This window comes from Mauremys reevesii, linkage group 1 (assembly GCF_016161935.1).
Source record: "Mauremys reevesii isolate NIE-2019 linkage group 1, ASM1616193v1, whole genome shotgun sequence".
NCBI classification, from domain to species: domain Eukaryota; kingdom Metazoa; phylum Chordata; order Testudines; family Geoemydidae; genus Mauremys; species Mauremys reevesii.
The window spans coordinates 293,980,109-293,999,338 of record NC_052623.1 but is presented as its reverse complement, the minus strand read 5'-3'; the positions used below and the strand labels follow the sequence as shown (position 1 = coordinate 293,999,338).

At 42.3% G+C, this 19,230-nt stretch overlaps 1 protein-coding gene across 2 annotated transcripts in view; it reads left to right on the top strand.

Moving 5' to 3' along the window:
* Positions 1 to 19,230, top strand: part of TPH2 (tryptophan hydroxylase 2) — a 73,880-nt gene that overhangs the window by 41,613 nt on the left and 13,037 nt on the right. Inside the window, exon 9 of one of the 2 annotated variants that reach the window (XM_039501141.1) lies at positions 2,849 to 3,224. The exons of the other annotated variant lie outside the window; for it this stretch is intronic. Within the exon in view, the coding sequence (XP_039357075.1) occupies positions 2,849 to 2,965 (117 nt within the window). The 3' untranslated portion in view covers positions 2,966 to 3,224. Of the gene's footprint in view, positions 1 to 2,848; positions 3,225 to 19,230 lie in introns of those variants that run through there. 2 annotated transcript variants of the gene reach the window in all.

The window sequence follows — 19,230 nt, the reverse complement described above, 5'->3', positions numbered from 1 at the left end:
GTCATCCCACTCTCAGCTGGTATTTGAAGCTTTGGCTGCTAGAAAAAGCCTCTTTATTTGTAAGCTGAGCATATTTGTGTTATGAATCCTTGAGAGAAAATAAATATCGAAAGAGGCCCACAAGGTCATTTTTACAGTAATTTTTCAGAGTAGATTCTCTCTTTTAAGAAGTTCTGGGAAGGGAGGAAACTAATAAATTTTCCACAAAGAGAGAAGCAGTGTAGAAAGCAAGTTGCTAACACATAAAGCAACGTAAAAATACAAACCACTAAAACAGACTATTTTACTGCTTGGAGCACTATGGCTTCATGTTTCTAATTTGCTGACCTAATTTTACTTTTATTTATATATAGATATAGATATAGAGTGTGTGTGTGTGTGTGTGTCTGTATATATACACACACACACACACACACACACACACACACACACACACACACACACACACACACACACACACACACACAATATTTTGGATGGAAAGTGTTAACTGTTAGTACTCCAAAGCAGGCATACTGCATACAGATATTGCCGCCCCTTTTCCCTAGATTTGTCAACAAATCTGTCTAGTTAAGGGCATGGCCATTAGAGACTAAGTGACACCATTAAACTCTTTCCTGTTGTCTCATACTTGAAGTTGCATTTAAACCTTGAAGTCTCCAGAGGGTGAAAATCTGTGTCACCTTTCCCTCTTCCTCTGCAATATTTATTTTGATAGTAGAGCATAGTGGAAACCAAGCAATTTATCCTATTTTTGCTGGTCTGTGTACAGAAAACTTCTGCAGTGAATTGCTTCTGAAACTGGAGGAATTTAATATGATGAGGTTTCGTGAATTAATTTCAAGCTTGCTGTTTTAAAGCAGACTATATTATTTGTCTATATATGTGTGTTATATACATGTGTATATACAAAATACTGCATGTATGCATATTAAAAATGATCATTCAGAAATCTCTTAGTAAGGATAGACTAAGTGGTCCATTGGGTTAGTCCATTTGCTTTTCCTCATTGAAGATCTACATTATTTGAATTTGTTGGCTTCATCCTAGTTCTTTTTTCCAGACTGAAGAGCAAACACCTAATTCAGGACAATTGCCCACTGTATGAGCTAAGGAGATAACCAGAACAAAAAAATGGGACTGTTGCAGATAAGGACTGGGTTGCCTTGTAACTGCTCTTTCAGTAGGCTTGCATAGTGTCTGCTGGCAGTATGTCTGCCTATAGGCAGAGCTGGTACATTACCTCAATTTCGGAGGATCCTCATTCACTCTGAGTTGTAAGAGAGGGTTAAAATCTGGGCAGCAGTCTTTCATTATGAAACAATTAATTACATGAACTAAAATTCCCAAAGGCCCATGGGACTGCTGTAGCCTTCAAAAAACTCCACTGATCAATGAAGGCAAGCTACTCTTAACATGTATTGCCAGGGATGAGCACAGCAAAAATGTACAACACAATGAATAAGTGAAGTTGTTTCTTATAGAGATCTTTCTTCCAAGAACATCTATAAATAGTGAAACTAGGAGTTGCAAGAAGAGTTTGAAGTAAATATGACTCAAACTCTACTCCTCTGCCAAACAAAATTTGACAGGCTCAGATGAGAAACCCATAATGAGCCAACTTGATAAAGGCTAAAGAGCATGATTCTAGATACTTGGACAAAAGGAAAGGCCTAAGCACCTCCAATGATAAAAACTACTTAGGACAGTAGAGAGGAAACTGCCACACATGATGGGATACATTGCATAGGACATTGCCTCATACTACACAGCATGAGGCTGAAAATTCTAAGCATGATCCACAATGCCTGTCTGATTGAGAAGTGCAAGAACACATCTGAGCTATTCTGTTCTGGACAGGCATAAATGCTTCCAACTGGATTTATTTGGAAATGTATCCAAATGCAAAATCTGCAATAGATTCAAGAAATGGAATACAAAAGAACTCCTGAAACCACATGAGATTCTCAGTCACTCCAAGGATGGCATAGATCTCTTTGAATTAAAAGAGAAAGATAACCTCTTATTAGTGGGTTACTACTCTTGTTTTCTAAAGTGAGCTGTTGCACAGCACATCGAGTAGCAATCTAATAGCACATTGCAATGTGCAATTTTCTCATTTTGGGATTCCAGCTGAGTTAATAATATTTGCAGGTGGCTTATTTTTCAGCAAGCCTCTCAGCTAAAGTAGTTGCAGCACATCATGTAAAGTCCTTCCTAAAGTATGCAAATAAACTAGTAGAAAAAAACTAGTCTAAATGAAAAAGACCTGGTGGATTCAAGGAATCAATTTTGCATTATTAGAATATTGCTACAATCCTTACAATGCTTTATCAAGGATGCTAGATCAGAAGACGCATGGGCAGAGAAACAAATGCTTAGTATCAATATCTAACAAGCTTTGTGAGTCAAAAGCAATTAATCCTGAGGCAGTTATTTAAGAAAATCATACCAAGACACTAGAAAAAATACTATTGCAAGAACACCAAAGGTACTCTCATTGCAAGTGGTAGAGATGTTGCACGTCAAAGAAAATTTTGGGAAGCCCAGCCTGCTAAATTCCTCATTCTGGATAAGAGCAGGATATAGTGATGGGCTTTGATTAGGAAGTATCGTGCATTTAGAATTAGGAAAAGAAAGGAGAGTGAGAGATACAAAGGCTAAGACTGTGAACAAGAGAGTGAGCTACTGTAAACAATTCCAAAGTGGTTTGGGTTTTGATCACGAATGGTGTTGAGGGTTCAAGCCAGATTTTTTTTTTTTTTTTTTTTTTTACTCGTACCGAGTTTAGAAGTGGGGTATCCCATAATCTCAAAAAGCCAAATCCTGCTCTCGTCTGGCTACACAGGGCCCCCGGTGCAGTGGAACTGGAGTGGTTCTGCTGGAAAGGGAAGAAATGGCTTCTGGATACTCTGCAGGAGGCAAGCCTGGTGGATCATTGCTGTGTGGCTCTGTCAGTCACTGATCCCTGTGGAATGGGTTCCTGTAGCTTCAGGGCAGCAGCAGGGACTTCTGCTCCGTGGTAGAGACGGAGAAATTTTTCAACATGTGGAGAAATCACCCGTGCCAAGCCTTGCAATTGGGTGGAGAATTAGGCCATTGCTGCTGCTGTTTTTATTATTTATAGGGTGCAGAGTAAATGTGTTTTGCAAAACACTTAAAAAGACAAGGTTCCTGCTTAGGTAGTTTATAAGCTAAGTAGGTCAGTCCTAGCAGGACACGCTTTGCATGTGGAAATAAAGCATCTGTGCTTTCTAAAATATCATTCAAAGGTAAGAGAAGGAATAGATGGTTATTTATTGTTTTGAAGTTAAGCAGTAAAGATTTCTGTGAAGTGCTTAAGCAATTGTGCAGACTGATAGCCTGATTGAATGGGCCTCCAGTTTTCAGGCACAATTCTGCACCCACAAATAATTACAGATGTTATAGATTGATCATGTGCATGAGATCATTTATACGTTTAGCTCCTTAGGCTCCAGGCCTGAAATCAGATTCCTGTAGGTATTGCAGGGATCCAACTGTAAGATGAAGGCATTGATTTGGCATTGTAATCAGGTAGGTAGATGTATAAGAGGACTACTTGAAAATTAGTTGTGGGTCACAATTTGGGGTGTCATTGTAGATATAAAATTGCTCCTGCAAAAATGAGATGCTGTTTATGAAAATCAGGCCCTAAATAGTTAAAAATGCAGAAAAAACATAAAAGGCTGAAATTGTACAGGCTACACAGAAACTTAGCAGTGTATTATAATAATAGTCTAGACAGTGTTTATAGTTCTGAAATAAAATTTGTCAAAAATAAAATAATTTGTCAGATAATAAAAACTGTCCAGTGAATTATTGAACTGCAGGTACAAATTTACAATCTCAAAAGTAATATATTTTGACATTACAAGATAATAAGAGAATGGTGTGGATTTGACAAAACATTTAAATGTTATGGCTACTTATTTTCAGGAGAAACATTCTTATAGTTAAGAAAGTACAGATTTTGCAATCACAGTCCTTCTTGGCAGTTCAGTAGCTAATACAGTGAGTTTGTGCTCTGCCAGAATGGTAATAAAAAAAAGATACTCTAACAAAATAGCTCTGTGAGAATTTGTAGAATTTAGGGGTGAACATAAATAATGAAAGTCTGTCGCTTCAGCGTTGGTATTAGCTGATGTAGATTGAAGGTCAGATTAGGTAAGAGGGGGCTAATGTATTTTGATAGAGTATTTTTGGTTTTGTTTTGTTTGCTTATTTTCTTTTTAGGTGTAAAGAGCAGGAATCATGCTAGCAAAGAAGCATGAATGGTGTCTTTTGTAAACTCCATAGAATTCTGTAGAAAGAAAGGCACACAGCAAGAGCCACCGATGAGCAGCAATTGCACAAGTCTCTATAGAAATTCCAGGCTCTAAACACAAAAAGCACATAAGTTAGAGGGTTAGTGGCTTCCATAAAAAAAACATTGTTTAGCTGTTTTATTAATTGAAGGGTTCTAAATCTGTTGCTGTTTCTAAAATTATATATATATTTATTGACTGCAAGGTTGAAATGAAGATCCCACCATGGCAGAGATTTAAAACACTCAACTACATTCATCAGAGTTAAATTCTCTCCTAGTAGTTCTGTGAGCCACAAATATCCATGGGATTGAAGTTAGTGGGAACCACAAGAGAATATCAGAGTGGAATTTGACCCTTACAGTTAAAAATTGCACTTGTGCCTGATCTCTTCTATGCCTCTGCCTTATTAGTAGTAGTAGTAGTAGTAGTATACAGTAGCAATTAGAGGCTCCAACAGAGATTGGGACCCCATTGTGCTAGGCACTGTATAAACACATAGTAATAGACCGTCCTTGTCTTGAACAGTCTAGATAGTAAAGTGTGGGAAGGGAAATGGGCACAGAGAAGGTTGAGGTCACACAGAAAGTCAGTGGGAGAGCTGAGATTAGAACCCAGGTGCTCTGGATCCCAGCCCAGTGCTCTGGGCACTCGACCAGGATGTCCCTTCTTGCACAGTTTTAGAAAGGGAGATTTTTGCAACGTTGTTTGTTCATTGCAGACATCACCATATCAGCTGGGTAGACTTTGTATAATTTAAACCAGCGGAGGCTCCCCACATGCAGGGGACATATACTCCACATCTTACACACATATCAGGCTGTAGCGGGGTGGACCCCCGCTCCTGCCGTGAAGGGTTAAAAACAGCCCTGGGAGGGGGCTGTGGCTGGAGAAAGCAGCTTTTAGGCTGGGCTGATTGGGGGAAGTGGCTGCAGCTGGGGCCACGCCCCAAACAGACTCAGCTGGCCCTATAAAGGCAGAGAAGCCAGGGGCAAACAGTGAGTCCCTCTGTTTGTAGAGGGAAATGGGCCTGGCTGTAGGGAGCTAGACAAAGAGTACTGGGTGGAGCAGGCTGGGGAGCTCCAGCCTGGAAAGCCCCAGGCTGCGGCCTAGCATTGGGCTAAAAGGTACTGGTGGTTGCCGAGGGCAGCCCCGGGGTAGGCCAAGGCAGCAGATCCAAACCCAACCTTGCCAGTGATGAGTAGGCTGATACTGCAGTCTGCCCCAGGGCATGGGGGTTAGACAATGACTGGCAGTAGCTGTATACTGAGGCGAGGTGGGGATAGTGGGTGGGGGTTCCCTGGGGAGGGGAGAACCTAAGACTGAGGGGTTACTGCCAGGGGCAGCACCCCAGGTAAAAGGGCACCGGGTCCAGGGAGGGACCCGGGGGCCAGAAGACAGGTGGATCACCGGCCTGTAGAGGGCGCTCCGGAGCTGGAACCGAGCTAAATCCCAGAAGTCACCAGCAGGAGGTGCCGCAGGGGTGAGTCAGCACGTCTACACAGGCCATTAGTGGAAGGCATGAACAAAGCAAAGTTCATTTTACCAGGTTGTCTGAATGTGGTCAGTTTCAGGGTCAGATGGATTTCTGTCAGGAGTGATATTTCAGAGGTGGAACCCCTCCCCCGTCTTCCTGAGCTCACCCTTGGGACTGACTTCTGAGAGTTTCTGCAAAGTTCATGTGCCATGCCATGCCATGGAGTAATAGGTTTTTGAGTAAACCATATCCATTAAAGCAAGCACCGTGGTACTGTTATACACCACAGTGAATTCCTTGAGTTTGACCCTGAAGTGAACAGGCAACCGGTGCAGAATGCTGACCTCACCTATTCTAGTTAGGGTTCACTGCATTGGCTGTAGCTTCCTTCTCTATGAGAATGTATTACAGTCATCTGGTGTTGAGCTAACAGAGGCCCAACTGGCCTGTATCTAAAGGAAAGGCTGTCTATTGGCTAATCTATGACTATCATCCATTCAAAACAGCTCTCTTGTAGTCCAGAAGCAAAGAGGATTCTAGTAAGAATTTAAGATATGAAACAATTGATAGACCCTCAACTGAGGGAATGAGTATTGGGCTGGCTAGTTCTTCTTTACAACACCCCCCCACCCACCACCACCACCACACACACATACACACCCCGTCAACAAGAATCACTTCTGAATTTTTCAGCCTCTGCTAGATTTCATCTAGATTCTTATGCCTGTCTGCTGCTGGGAGAGCAGAGAAATATTTCTGCTTGGGCCTGATGAGGAGGAGGATGTTTAACTCTCCTTTTCCTTCACATACATGTGTTGAGAGAGAGAGCTCTGTGAAAATGTAATGTTCACACTGCTAAATTTTTAAATTTTGCATTTAGTCTCAGCATTGTGCATGTTCAAACCAGTACCATGGATGTTTAAGTCACTAAGACTTTATTTGTGTAACATACTACAGTACATTTACCAGGACATTAAAAATTACTTTGACATCTGTAGGCTCAACTCACAGTAAATGAGCAAAGTACATTTTGTGATGCAGCATACTTCCTTTTTTATTGTGTTTGTATACTTGCTAAATCTGCAAGATTCAGTTACAACGGTCGTTAGCCGGAGTCATTAGTGCAAATAATTGAGGTCTGCCTGCAGCAGTGTGTAGGTATAAGGCAAAGTTGGAGATTAGGGAGATAGCAGTTACTGTTAACACTGCAACATTTATTAACTATATCAACAACAGATCCGACCCTACTTTTTCTGTGCTTGTGTATATACACTATAAAAAGATTGCCTAAACGAAAGATGTGCCTCTCAGTGTTCCACTCCAGCCAATCAGGAGGAAGTCTGTGCCTCACCTGGGAAATAAAACCCTTTCATACATACTACAGCTACTGGGCCTGATCTGCTCATCCATAGAGCAGTGCCAAGAATTTCTGTTCCAACTTTTTCTAAGGTATGGACTGAGTCAATAGCGGGTAAAGGAAAGGTCTGCAAACCACACGTTAGTTACATGGAATCTTTCAGTAAGTAATTGCTCCCAAAAGGAATAATCATAGTTGTGTCCACTAAAATGAGCACAAATGACATCTTTTTGTGGAAAGATTCTGAAAATCCATGTTTCTACAGCTGTGTAAGTAGGAGTTTTATCTTATTGCTGAAAGGAAAAAGTGCTCATTTTAGTATTCACAATTGTGCATTTGTTTAACCATTGTCTAGCCGGACTGGGCACAACAAAATTAATGTACCAAACTGATTCTTTCACCCAGTATGTTGCTGGACATCATCTTTGCATGTGTAGATAAAATAAAGAAGTTAGACAAAATATGGTTGATATTTGTAAGGAGCTGACTGTGCCTGATGCTTAACTACTTAGCACTACAGCTTTTGAACTGGTTCTAATATCTGTTGTCATCTTAGTATCAAATGGCACCAAAGTGCTGGATGAAATGTGCTCTTCCAGATTGTTAGTTGAGATCTTTTTAGGTGATCTACCACACTTAGCAGGTCCAATTCTGCCCCTGTATAAATGAATGGGCGTTTTGACTTCAATAGGTTTGGATCTCTGTGCCAAATTCTGTTTTCACTTCCATGTGTGCAACCCCATAACAGTCAGTGTGATTCCATACATGTATATGAGGATGGAATTTGACCCTACATTATTAAGTTGCTTTGTAGGCATGTGGGTTTCTGCAATGAATGAACTGGATATAGAGAAGTGGTGGTTTAGCGCAAATCTTTCTCTCTTTTTCTAGCCAATGCATGATTTACCCTCCTTCACTTCTTTCTCTCTTCCATTGTTCTTATCCACCCACCAACTCTTTCCTTCCTTGCTGCTTGATTCTGCTGTTATTAGTCAGCTTCAGTTAGTACTCATTCAGCAGAGTCTGTGAGAGTAAAAGCAAACTTCTATGAATATCTGGGACAAAATAAATCCATTACACCACTAATTAAATTGATGCAACCAGCATGTCTTAGCACACTGCTCTGTAGGCATAACTGGCTGTAATGCATCTTTGTGGCATCCAATAAGATTGTATTCACTAATAACTCTATATCATTATGGTTTTTAACTAATTAGCCATTTTCTCACTTTTTAATATTTTTCCTACACTTAAACTTTCAACTTTGGGGGTTTGCAGTTTATATACAATTTGTTATACTTTTGCAGTTAATTTGGGCAAATTACAGGACAGATTTTATCTACCTGTCTGTGTCTGATGATTAGTGATGACTTCAGTGTGATTTTCATTTGGGTAGCTTACTGTGCCTCTGTTACTAGATCCTAGGTACTGTATATTGTTCAGGCCGTTTTGGCAACACAGTGAATTACTCTGATCTTTGTAATGGCAAGCACTTGCTCAGTATAACTTTCTTCCACTTTGTTGAGTATATTCAGATCATCTATGATATGTTTACAAACTTCTGGCAGGAAACTCAATGGTGACTCACCCAGCTAATCTGTATTTATGACAGATTTTTCTTATTTGCGCTTACTGCTGAAAAGCATGCTGGGAGATGCTCAATGTACTTTTTTTTTTTTTTTTTTTTTTTTTAAGGGGCTGTGAAAAAAACTTCTTGTTTGGGTATATTTTTTAGCAACATAATTAATAGACACTTAAAATTCCCCAAGTTACTATTCTCCCTTGGTCTGTTCTTCAACTAGAAACTGATACCTTTGCACTGATGTCTTCAATTTTTTTTCTCTTAAAGCAGGTTAGATACATACATCAAGAGCCACAGAAGGTCTCTGGGGTCCACATATGTTCACATAAAAATGGTAAAAAGAACATTGAGTTTCCAAGTTTAACTACAACAGTAAAACTCCTTGGAATCTGAGATTTTTAAAAAAACAAGGAGGCACTGTCTATCTCTTGAATTAGCTCTTAGTAAATAGATACAGTAGATTAATATGATTTTTTTAACTTTAAATTTAAATTTTTAAAATGGCTAACTTGTGCAGGAATTATTATTTTATTAATTTAAATGTATTAGGAAATTATCTTTTTTGTAAACTGAGGTTTTTAATTTAGTAAAGGAAAATTACCACCAAAAATATTAAATATTTTCCCCTGAAATGGAACACACAACCCAGAGAGGTTTAGTAGAGTGAAAGGTACCCTTGTTTACTATATTGGGCTATCTTCTGCCTGGTTTTTGCGTCCACAGCTGCAGAGCCTGCAAAAATTCCATGATCCTCCCAGACTCCACAGTCCATAGAGGCTGCTCACAATTCTGAGGAGGTGGCTTCTCCTCATTAGCAGATAAATTAGGCTTTTCTCTGCTGACCAAGCCAGATGTTCATGAATCCCATTAACCCACAGCTAATATGTCAGGGGATGCACTCAGCAGGCTCAGTAACTCTCCTGACATTGTTCCCTAGAGTGCAATTGCTGTGGGTGGTAATTGGTCTGGCAGTTAGGTGGGGCACAGTCTGCCCTAGGGAATGACATCAGGGGGATCATCACATGCATCCCCTGAAATAACAGCAGGGAGAGGCTTGGACTCTGGCTGTACATTAGCCAAGTGTCATTTTTAAAGAGCCCTGCAGCCAGAAATAATTTTGTCTTTGGGCTGACATAGGCCAGTGATTCAGAAAGCTCTCCTCACTACTGGGGTACATTGACCTAAGTTATACTACGCCATAACAGAGCTGGAGGGTTTTTGTTTTTAATTGGAAAACCCGGGAGGTGCCTGCCCACTTCTAAAGGCCCCCTCCCCCAGCCTAGCTGGAGGGACCACTGGACCCAGGAACCAAATGAATACAGGGAATAACTAATGAAAAACAGGGATCGGAGTGATGGACACAGGTTCAAAATAAGGAGAGTTGCTTATTTAAATAACAGCTGGAGTTGACATAGCTTAGGTCAACTCACACCAGTAGTGAAGAGAGCTTTCTGAATCACTGTGCTCTGTCGACAGGAGACGGTCTCCGGTTGACTTCCCTTACTCTTATCAGAGAGCTGGAGTACTGGGGTTGACTGGAGAGCACTCTGCTGTTGGTTTAGCGGGTCTTCACTAGGCCCACTGAATCAGGGGTTCTCAAACTGGGGGTTGTGACCCCTCAGGGAGTCGTGAGGCTATTATGTGGAGGTTGCAAGTTGTCAGTCTCCACCCCCAAACCCCGCTTTGCCTCCAGCATTTATAATAGTGTTAAATATTTAAAAAATGGTTTTAATTTAGAAGGGTGGGGTGTGTCACATATATAGGCTGCTGTGTGAAAGGGGCCACCAGTACAAAAGTTTGAGAACCACTGCACTAAATCGATACCTGCTGCTCGATAAGGAGGTTCTGCCAATTTCCTTTGGTAGTTGTGACTTTGCTTCTTGTGACTCTAAAATCTTCCTAATGGTGACACAGGCTGGGCTATGGAATAGCCTTCCAAGGGGACTAGGGGAAACCTTAACCTCAATTCTCTCCCCTGCTGTTGCTCCTTTGACACTCCTGCAGTGTAAAGAGGCCAGAATGGCTCCTTGGCATTTAGGGACGTCTTTGGTGATCTAGGGCAGGTGGAGCAGCCCTACAGGGCCTCCTCACAGCCCCTATCTTAGGGTGTATGCAGGAGTGTTAGAGGGGGTGGCCAGTATGTGCTGTACTATTTTGGACAGTTGGGGGGGCCTACAGGTGACTGCAGGAAGCATCCATAATTCAGCGCCCCTGCAGCTGCATGGGGTCGAGGGGAAAGTGGCCCAGAATCCAGGAGACACAAAAGGCAACTTAAAGTCATCTGTGCCCACCCTCAGATTGTGCCTGTGTAGTTGCACTGTCTGAAAGGTGCAGCTCAGGATTGGGGTCACCATCTCCTGAGCCATTACGCTACATAACCCCCTAGAAAATAAGGGAAATCCCAGCAGGCAATGGACTGCGAGGTGACCTCTCCGCTTTTCTAATCTTATGCGTATGTTCCAGATTCTGATCTCACTTAGACTGGTGCAATCCCATTGACATCAGAGTCCACAGCTCTCCGCTGTGTGTTTCAAGCTGTGCCATGCTGCAGTATGAATCTGAACACTGAGAGGCACTCCTGAGGTCCCACTCTGGGATTAGACTATATTCAGTTATGAATGCTTTTGCTATGGAGGTTTTTGTTGTCATGTCAAGTCACCATTCAAAACAGTGGCAGCTTACAGTCCTTGAAAAGAGGCATGTCAGAGCCCTAAAAACATTCACTGAATCGAGCCTCTGCACTGCAAAGGTTGATACTATATCAACTCTGGCATGCCAGGCAGCATAGGCTGTGGGAGGACAGAGATGACACATGTTTACCTAGCTAACTTGTTTTAGCCTGACGTTCAGAGGATCCCATCTCTTGGAGTCCCAGAGAGGATGTCGAAAAGCCTGATTCTGCCTTGAGTGAACAGCAAGAGCTACGTCAGACAGCCAAAGCTGAAGCAAGAGCTTGAAAAACAAATGAGCACATGTTCCAGCTCCTGTAGAGAACCTTGGATATGAATTCACGTGACACATTGTAAAGTAAATTGGAAAGAATGCTGCTCATTATTATACATCATTCAGTCTTAACGCCATAAAAATTAATAAACCTCAAGCCCCAAGTCTTGGGAGCTGCTGTAGATAAGAGTCAAATGACAGGGAAGTGAAGCCAGAAAGAACAAAGCCTTAAGTGTGGCACTTTTAACAGATGCTCTAAGCAGCAGCTCATAGGAGATTTTCAGTGGTCTTATCTACTTGTCCTTACGTTGTGCGGCAGACCTGCCAGTTAATTAGGATGAAAAAATGTGAGGTTCTTTTCCTTACTATTCTGTGATACTCTAACTCCAGCTCAGGGTAACAAACTGGTGAGGGTGTGGGCTCTTCCTAGTCTCCTGGGTGACATTGGAAACAATACTGAATGCTGGCCTGAGCATTTCATTTCATACTGGAGGGTTGCACTGAAGTCCACATCTTCTCAGACATATCCATTCTCCATCCACACACTGACCTTCTCCTACTTTGCTCTACTGAGCATAAAGGGAGGTGTGCAAAAGGGCTCAGATTTACTTCTGCTCAGCACCAGGGCTGGATTAAGACATTGATTCTACAGCACTACAGCCCCTCCCTGGGGCCTCAGCTCCTGATCATGTCGCTACATCCAAATCTCAGCTTTGAGATCATTTGAGGGCACTTCCTGTTTGCACGGTAGTAATCCTACCCTGTCTTAAACTAATGCCAAAGCCGTTTCTTTAGCCAGGGACATAGTAACCGCTGAATTAACTGGCAGCACCCTGTTATATTGAAATACCTAATGGCTAATTACAGAGGGTCTTAATTCTGCATCTTCAAGCTGTTGCACTGCAGTGAAGAGAGAATGGTGGTGAGGTGGAGACACAAGATGTAGTTCTCTGTGCTGAGCAGGACTGATTTAAAATCATTTGGGGCCTTAGGCACACCAACATATGGGGCCTCCCACAGCACCTACCCTATGGCCCTGCCCTTTCCTTCCAGAGAAGTCAGGGCAGCAGCATGGAGCTCCTTCTCCCCCAAGAAATGGCAGTAGGGCCCCTTCAGGATCAGCAGGGGTGGTAGCAGGGATTCACTCTTTCCCTCCCCCACCCGCTTCCCAAGAGGCAAGGATGGCAGTAGGGTGATCCCCTGGTACCTACTCCGGGAGCTGGGGTGTATCTGCATGGCTGGGCTACAAACTCCTCTTCTGACCCCTCCGGTGCTGTCACCTGTACATCTTGGAGCTAACATCCCATTGAGCTGTATGGTTCAGCTCACACCTCTCCGAGCTTATGTTTCTGGCTGGCTGTAGACTCAGGCAGATGCTTCAGTGGCAGCTTTGCTTGGTTTATATTTTTCAAGCTTTTCTTCACAGTTATTTGGGGCTAGAAACTTTAAAAAAGAGAGAGCTGAGATTTGGATGTAGCGACATGATCAGGAGCTGAGGCCCCAGGGAGGGGCTGTAGTGCTGTAGAATCGATGTCTTAATCCAGCCCTGGTGCTGAGCAGAAGTAAATCTGAACCCTTTTGCACACCTCCCTTTATGCTCAATAGAGCAAAGTAGGAGAAGGTCAGTGTGTGGATGGAGAATGGATATGTCTGAGAAGATGTGGACTTCAGTGCAACCCTCCAGTATGTAAATGAAATGCTTAGCTATGTGCTCCTCTCTTTGGCTTTATTCTTACTTCTAGAGAGGAGTAAGTTAGCAGTGACGGTTTCATCAGTGCAGGACTGGATCCCACTGTGTTCCCTGTCCTGGTCATCACTTCTTGTCCTTTTAATTACAATACTCTGAACCTGCACTGTGTAAGATCAAGCCATGACACGGAAGGATCTTGGATGGACAGCTATCCTGGAAAAGTTTGGAGGACACAGTTGAAGACAGCAGTGAACTAATTTTAATGTGGAACCCAGGAAACTGCATAGTGATGCCAAATGTTTGACTGGAAAAGAAACATGGTATTTCTAGTATCAGAGGGGTAGCCGTGTTAGTCTGGTTCTGTATAAGGTGCCACAGGATTCTTTGCTGCTTCTAGACTAACAGAAGTTTTGCAGCATGAGCTTTCGTGGGTGACTACCCACTTCTTCGGATGCAAGCAGTATTTCTAGGATTCTGAAAAGCAAAAATGGTCAATGCACTGGACTGCAAGCACAGTTCAAAATCTAAGAAGTCATATACTTACTTTGGTTATGACGACAGTTAGCCTTGTCTGTGGTGCCTCCAGAGGGATTGAAATGCCTTCTATGTGGTTCTGTTTTATTCCTCCTTTACATGCTGAGACATCCAGGAGCACCATGTTTAGGAAGGCATTATGGGGAGAAGAAGTTCAGTGGGGGACACAGTGTCATTCTGGCAGCCAGTCAGTAAGGTGTGGCAGCTAAATAACCACCCTACCTTTGGGTCAGCATAGACAGCAATGTTTATATTGTCACTGAGTATGACCCCTTCAAACTCAGAATCAGGAATTTGCATGAAGTGATACGCTGTATCAAAGTGTGAATGTCTGCAAACAGAAGTGCAACCACTGTAAGTACTGTGTGCTGCATTACTTCTATCCCACAATGCACCAATGAACAAGCGCCATACATGCTCAGGATTCTGTGTATAGACAGACTCTTCCAAATAGGCTGACCAGACAGCAAGTGTGAAAAATCGGGACGGGGTGGGGGGTAATAGGAGCCTATATAAGAAAAAGACCCCAAAATCAGGACTGTCCCTATAAAATCGGGACATCTGGTCACCCTACTTCCAAATACTAAGTCAGAAAAAGATGTGAATGCAAAGCAGTAGGCTGATGAAGAAAAACAGAATAGTGTTATACAGATATTCTTTGGAAGCCATGAAGGATGCTTCAACTCAATGAGCCCAAATGCACGTCAAGGTAGTGAGCTACACAATATGCTTCAGTGAAGACTAGCCTGAAAAATTAGACTAAGCTTAGTTTTCTTATTTAGAAATGCTGTAGGCTATGAATAGGGTCACTCTTTTTTAGCAGAAGTGAGCAAATAATCCATAATGAATGAATAATTCATTGAATTTTGCCTCTCATTCTGTTTGTGAACTATTCATAAGCTTGTCATGAAATTCTTTGATTTATTTGTTCAAAATTATGCATGAATTTCTAAGCAAAGATTTTTCCTACATAAAATGCTGCCAAGGAGACTTGACTGCTTGATATTCAAATTCCAACACTTGTGCTATATTGGTTACTTACAGAAGTCACATGTTACATCTCTTTCCTACATAAGATGACTTATTGTATGTAACTAACACTGTGAATTTCACAAATTTAGAATATTTCAATCAAATGTGCAATTCACAATTGACTTTTGGTGAACATTCAAGCCTTTGAGATAAACAATAGATTTTTGCAAACATTCATGCCAGAAAGCCAACAGGAAAGGGTCACAAACATGCCTGAATTAAAATGTGTTTGAAATTCCAGCAATATTTGTAGGCAAATTGTTCAGGTATTAAATTTTCTATAACTTCCAGGCTTAGACTGCACTGAAGTGATTTTTGTAAGTTTCCCCATTGCATATAACTATTTACCAATTCTCTGAGCTGTGCAGTACTCAGATCAGCAGTTTTAGAGCTAAAAAAATCAACGCTTTCCTCCTCTTCCATGGAGAAGGCAAGAATTTTCCTTTACATGTTTTGGGATATATCATATATTCTGAGTTAAGAGTTGTGCATTAAAATACCCTCTCATGAAACTGATAAAGTGGAAGAACCAACACAAGAAAGAAGCTTCCTAGGCCCTCATCTCACAAACAGTTATACACATCAATAATTTGTCTTAAATGCGACTAAGCATGTGTGTAAAGTTACTGACATGGGTCAGTGTGCGCATCATCTTAAATAATTCCTGAATAGGCATTTTTGGGGAGTGCTAAAATCAACTGTCATGCATAATGTGGAAGATTGTTTGTTTATTAACATCAGTTTCTGAAGGGGTACCACTAGAAAACTACGTTAGATAGAATGGGATAAAGAGATTTTCACATAAGTCAGCCAGGGCCGCCTAGAGGATTCAGGGGGCCTGGGGCAAAGCGGGGGAGCTGCGGTGCTTGTATTCACCTGGCGGCGGTCCGGGTCTTCAGCGGCACTTCGGCAGCGGGGGGCCGTTCAGTCGCTCTACGTCTTTGGCAGCACTGAAGGCCCCCCCGCCACCGAAATGCCGCCGAAGACCCAGACTGCCACCGGGCCAGGGCTCGTGGGGGCCTGGGACAAATTGCCCCCCCGTCCCCCTAGGGCGGCCCTGAAGTCAGCAGCTGAAATAGTGATTGAAGGCCATTACCCTCTGATCACACATCAGCTGGCTATGTGAAATGAATTGGTGGCCTCAAATCAGGGTCCCAGCAGAGAGAGATCCATCAGCACATAACTGGTATGGCACTGGGCATGGGGAGCACGGGGGACGGGACATTGAAATGTTGTAAGAGGAGTTTTCAAAGGTATGAAGACCAGTTAGGTGCCCCACTCCCATGGAAAGTCAATGGGAATTGGGCATCCAACTCCAATTTTTTGCCTTTTGAAAAGCTTCCGTTTCAATTTTAATGAAAAATCTTTTTTGACTAGCTCTAATTGGCATGTTTGTTGGCAGCCTAGGTGGCAAGGCAAAATATTGTGCATGGCTAATGAACTTACCCTTTGACCTATGCAGAGAGAGGTACCTCTACAACAAGCTCTGAGGTATATTGGCTGGAAGTTCTGCCAAATCTTGCTTTGCTGCTGTACCTGTCCTGTCAGTAAACAGAGGGTGCCAGTCTCTGGGGCCTTATACCTTTCGTGTGCTCTCCTGTAAATGCTCTTCCGTATTCTTAAACCAAATGTACCAAAATAAATAATCTAAAAATAAATCCATGCTGACCTGTAGATCTGCTCTATATTGGAGCTGCAGGCGCAGCCTTGAACACCAGCTCTGCCTCTTTGTTTTCTCATTTCTTTTAAACCCTTTAGATTTTGACCCTTTGCTTCATCTTCTCACTTTGCTGATTTTGGTCAAAAGTGGAATTTCAGGCACAGGCTTTTCAAGGACCAGCAGGGGAATGCAGAAGGATAAACTTTCTGCTGCTGAGAGTCATCCTGCTGCTCCTGTGGCTTGCTGTTTGCATTGATCATTCCCCCAGGAAACCACAATCACAGTGCTCTAATAGAATAAACTCCCCGCCTGCCTATCTTGCATTCCAGGGCTTGTTCCAGCTCTCACTGAAGTCAGTGGCAGTGTTTCCGATTATTTCAATGAGAGCTAGATCAGGCCCCTAATAGAGAGCATCTATCCCTGTGATCACGAAGAGCTGCTGTAGAACATTGTGTAATGTTAATATTTATCATTGCTATAGTAAACATATCCCGCAATGCTGTTGAATGGAGGCATTTGATCTTTACTCCTATTATATAGTATTAATCTTTTTTTTTGGAAGGGAAGGATAAGAGACAACTGAAGAGAAGGGGGAAAGGGATATTGAAAGGGTGCATTGTTTACATGGAAGCTGATGAGATGTGTTTTATTTAGTGCATTTTTTGAGTTGTAATATTTTAAATACCTGTTTACAGTTTTAATGTATTTGCATTTCCTTTCATTGTAAATTATAACAGGTGACAGTGGGAGCAGAGAGTCCCAGAATGGAGATTGGGTGGTAGAAAGCAAACAGAAAGCGAGTGAGTGTTTTGAGGCAGGAATTAGAGGCGTGACGTCACTGGGCGTGTAGAAAGAAGTAAGCCGGGCTATTCCAGGCAAAGAGGGTTGGGGTGGGGGGGAAGGCCTGGAAATGGGAGTGTAACAAGGATAGTTAAGTAGAAGGGAGTGTGCAATAGCATAGGGCACAAGAGGGAGAGTCTCAAGAGCCAAGATTTAGGTTGAAGTGGAACAAATAAGCTCTTCAAAGGTGAGGCTGACTTTGATGTAGAGGAGACCAGAAGCTCATGGAGGAGCTTGAGGAAGGATTGACATGGTTGGGGCAGCAGGGCAGGAAGATGAATGTAGCTGCAGTGTTTTGGATTGACTGGAGAAATTGTAGGCCATCTCTTTGAAACCAGAGAACCAAAGCCTGCATGCTCACGTTTATGCCTGCAATTACCATGCCTGCATGTGCAAACTGAATGATTTTGCACAGCAGGAGATTTTTTGTTCATTCAGTAACTCAAACAGCATTTGCATTTATACCATTTGTGCAGTCATGGCAGTTAACCATACAGCTGTAGATATGCAATTGTGCACATATATTATGCCTCTGTTTTTTAATATGTGGCCCTGTATGACTAATGTTTAGCTTCTTTATCAATATGCTTCATTATCTGTAGACTTGGTAGAACAGTTGTTCAAAGCCTGCAAGATAACAGATTATAATAATGCACTGGCTCTTCAGTAGTGGTGATAATGATGTACTGCTGACTAATGAGCTGAAGATGGCAGCATTGTGTGAGCTATCTCATTTTCTTTCTTAACAAAGCAGAGACCTCTTAAAAGATCTATATTGATATATTGTAGCCATTGCATATGGCAAATGTATCCCAACATCAGCTTTTCATTTAAAGGGTTTTTCTTAATGTGTAACATTGCTATAAATTAGTAGTAGGCAGACACACATTATATTTTACCATCTGGTCACTTTAGATATGTTTGATTTAAATAAGTTACACAGAGAATACAGGCTTTCCAAAGACTGCTGTTCTAACAAAAATCTGTTCTTTCAGCATGTGCATGCTCATAAAAGTTATTCCTTTTATAATAACGATAATACTTTTTGCAGTTCTATAGCACCTGCCACGCAGGGATCTCAACTAGCCTTACAAATAAATATGAATTAATTACATTTCTAAACATCCCTGTCAGAAAGGAAAATATTATCATCCCCATTTTACAAACGGGGGAACGAATAGTGAGATCAAGGGCTAGATTTTTGCATACACGTTTGCCTGCGCCCAACTTATGATTTCAAGCTACCTCATTTGTGTGAACAATTCAAGTATGTATTTATATTATGGTAGCACCCAGAGACACCAGCAAAGGAGACTGTGCTTGGTGCTGTGCAAATACATAGTGAGAGACAGTCAATGCCCCAAAGAGCTTACAGTCCAGTGTTCATGTTGCCTATGGGCATCTGTATGTGAATCAATTGACTTCAAGGAAATCTGCACAACAGTTTCAAGAGACGAGCCTGGGAACTTAAATTCATAACTCTTAATAAAGATACTAGATTTATGGCTTAGTACAACACTGTAACCCACTAACCCCCTACCCCCCTTTTTGTCCTCTGAGTACAGGGGTGTTAACGGGCCACTTCACCTTGAATGGTCCCTTAGAACAGTGGTTCTCAAACTAGGGCCGCTGCTTGTGCAGGGAAAGCCCCTGGCAGGCCGAACCGGTTTGTTAGTGTAGTGTCCGCAGGTTCGGCCAATTGCGGCTCCCACTGGCCACGGTTTGCTGCTCCAGGCCAATGGGGGCTGCAGGAAGCGGCGTGGGCCGAGGGACATGCTGGCCACCCTTCC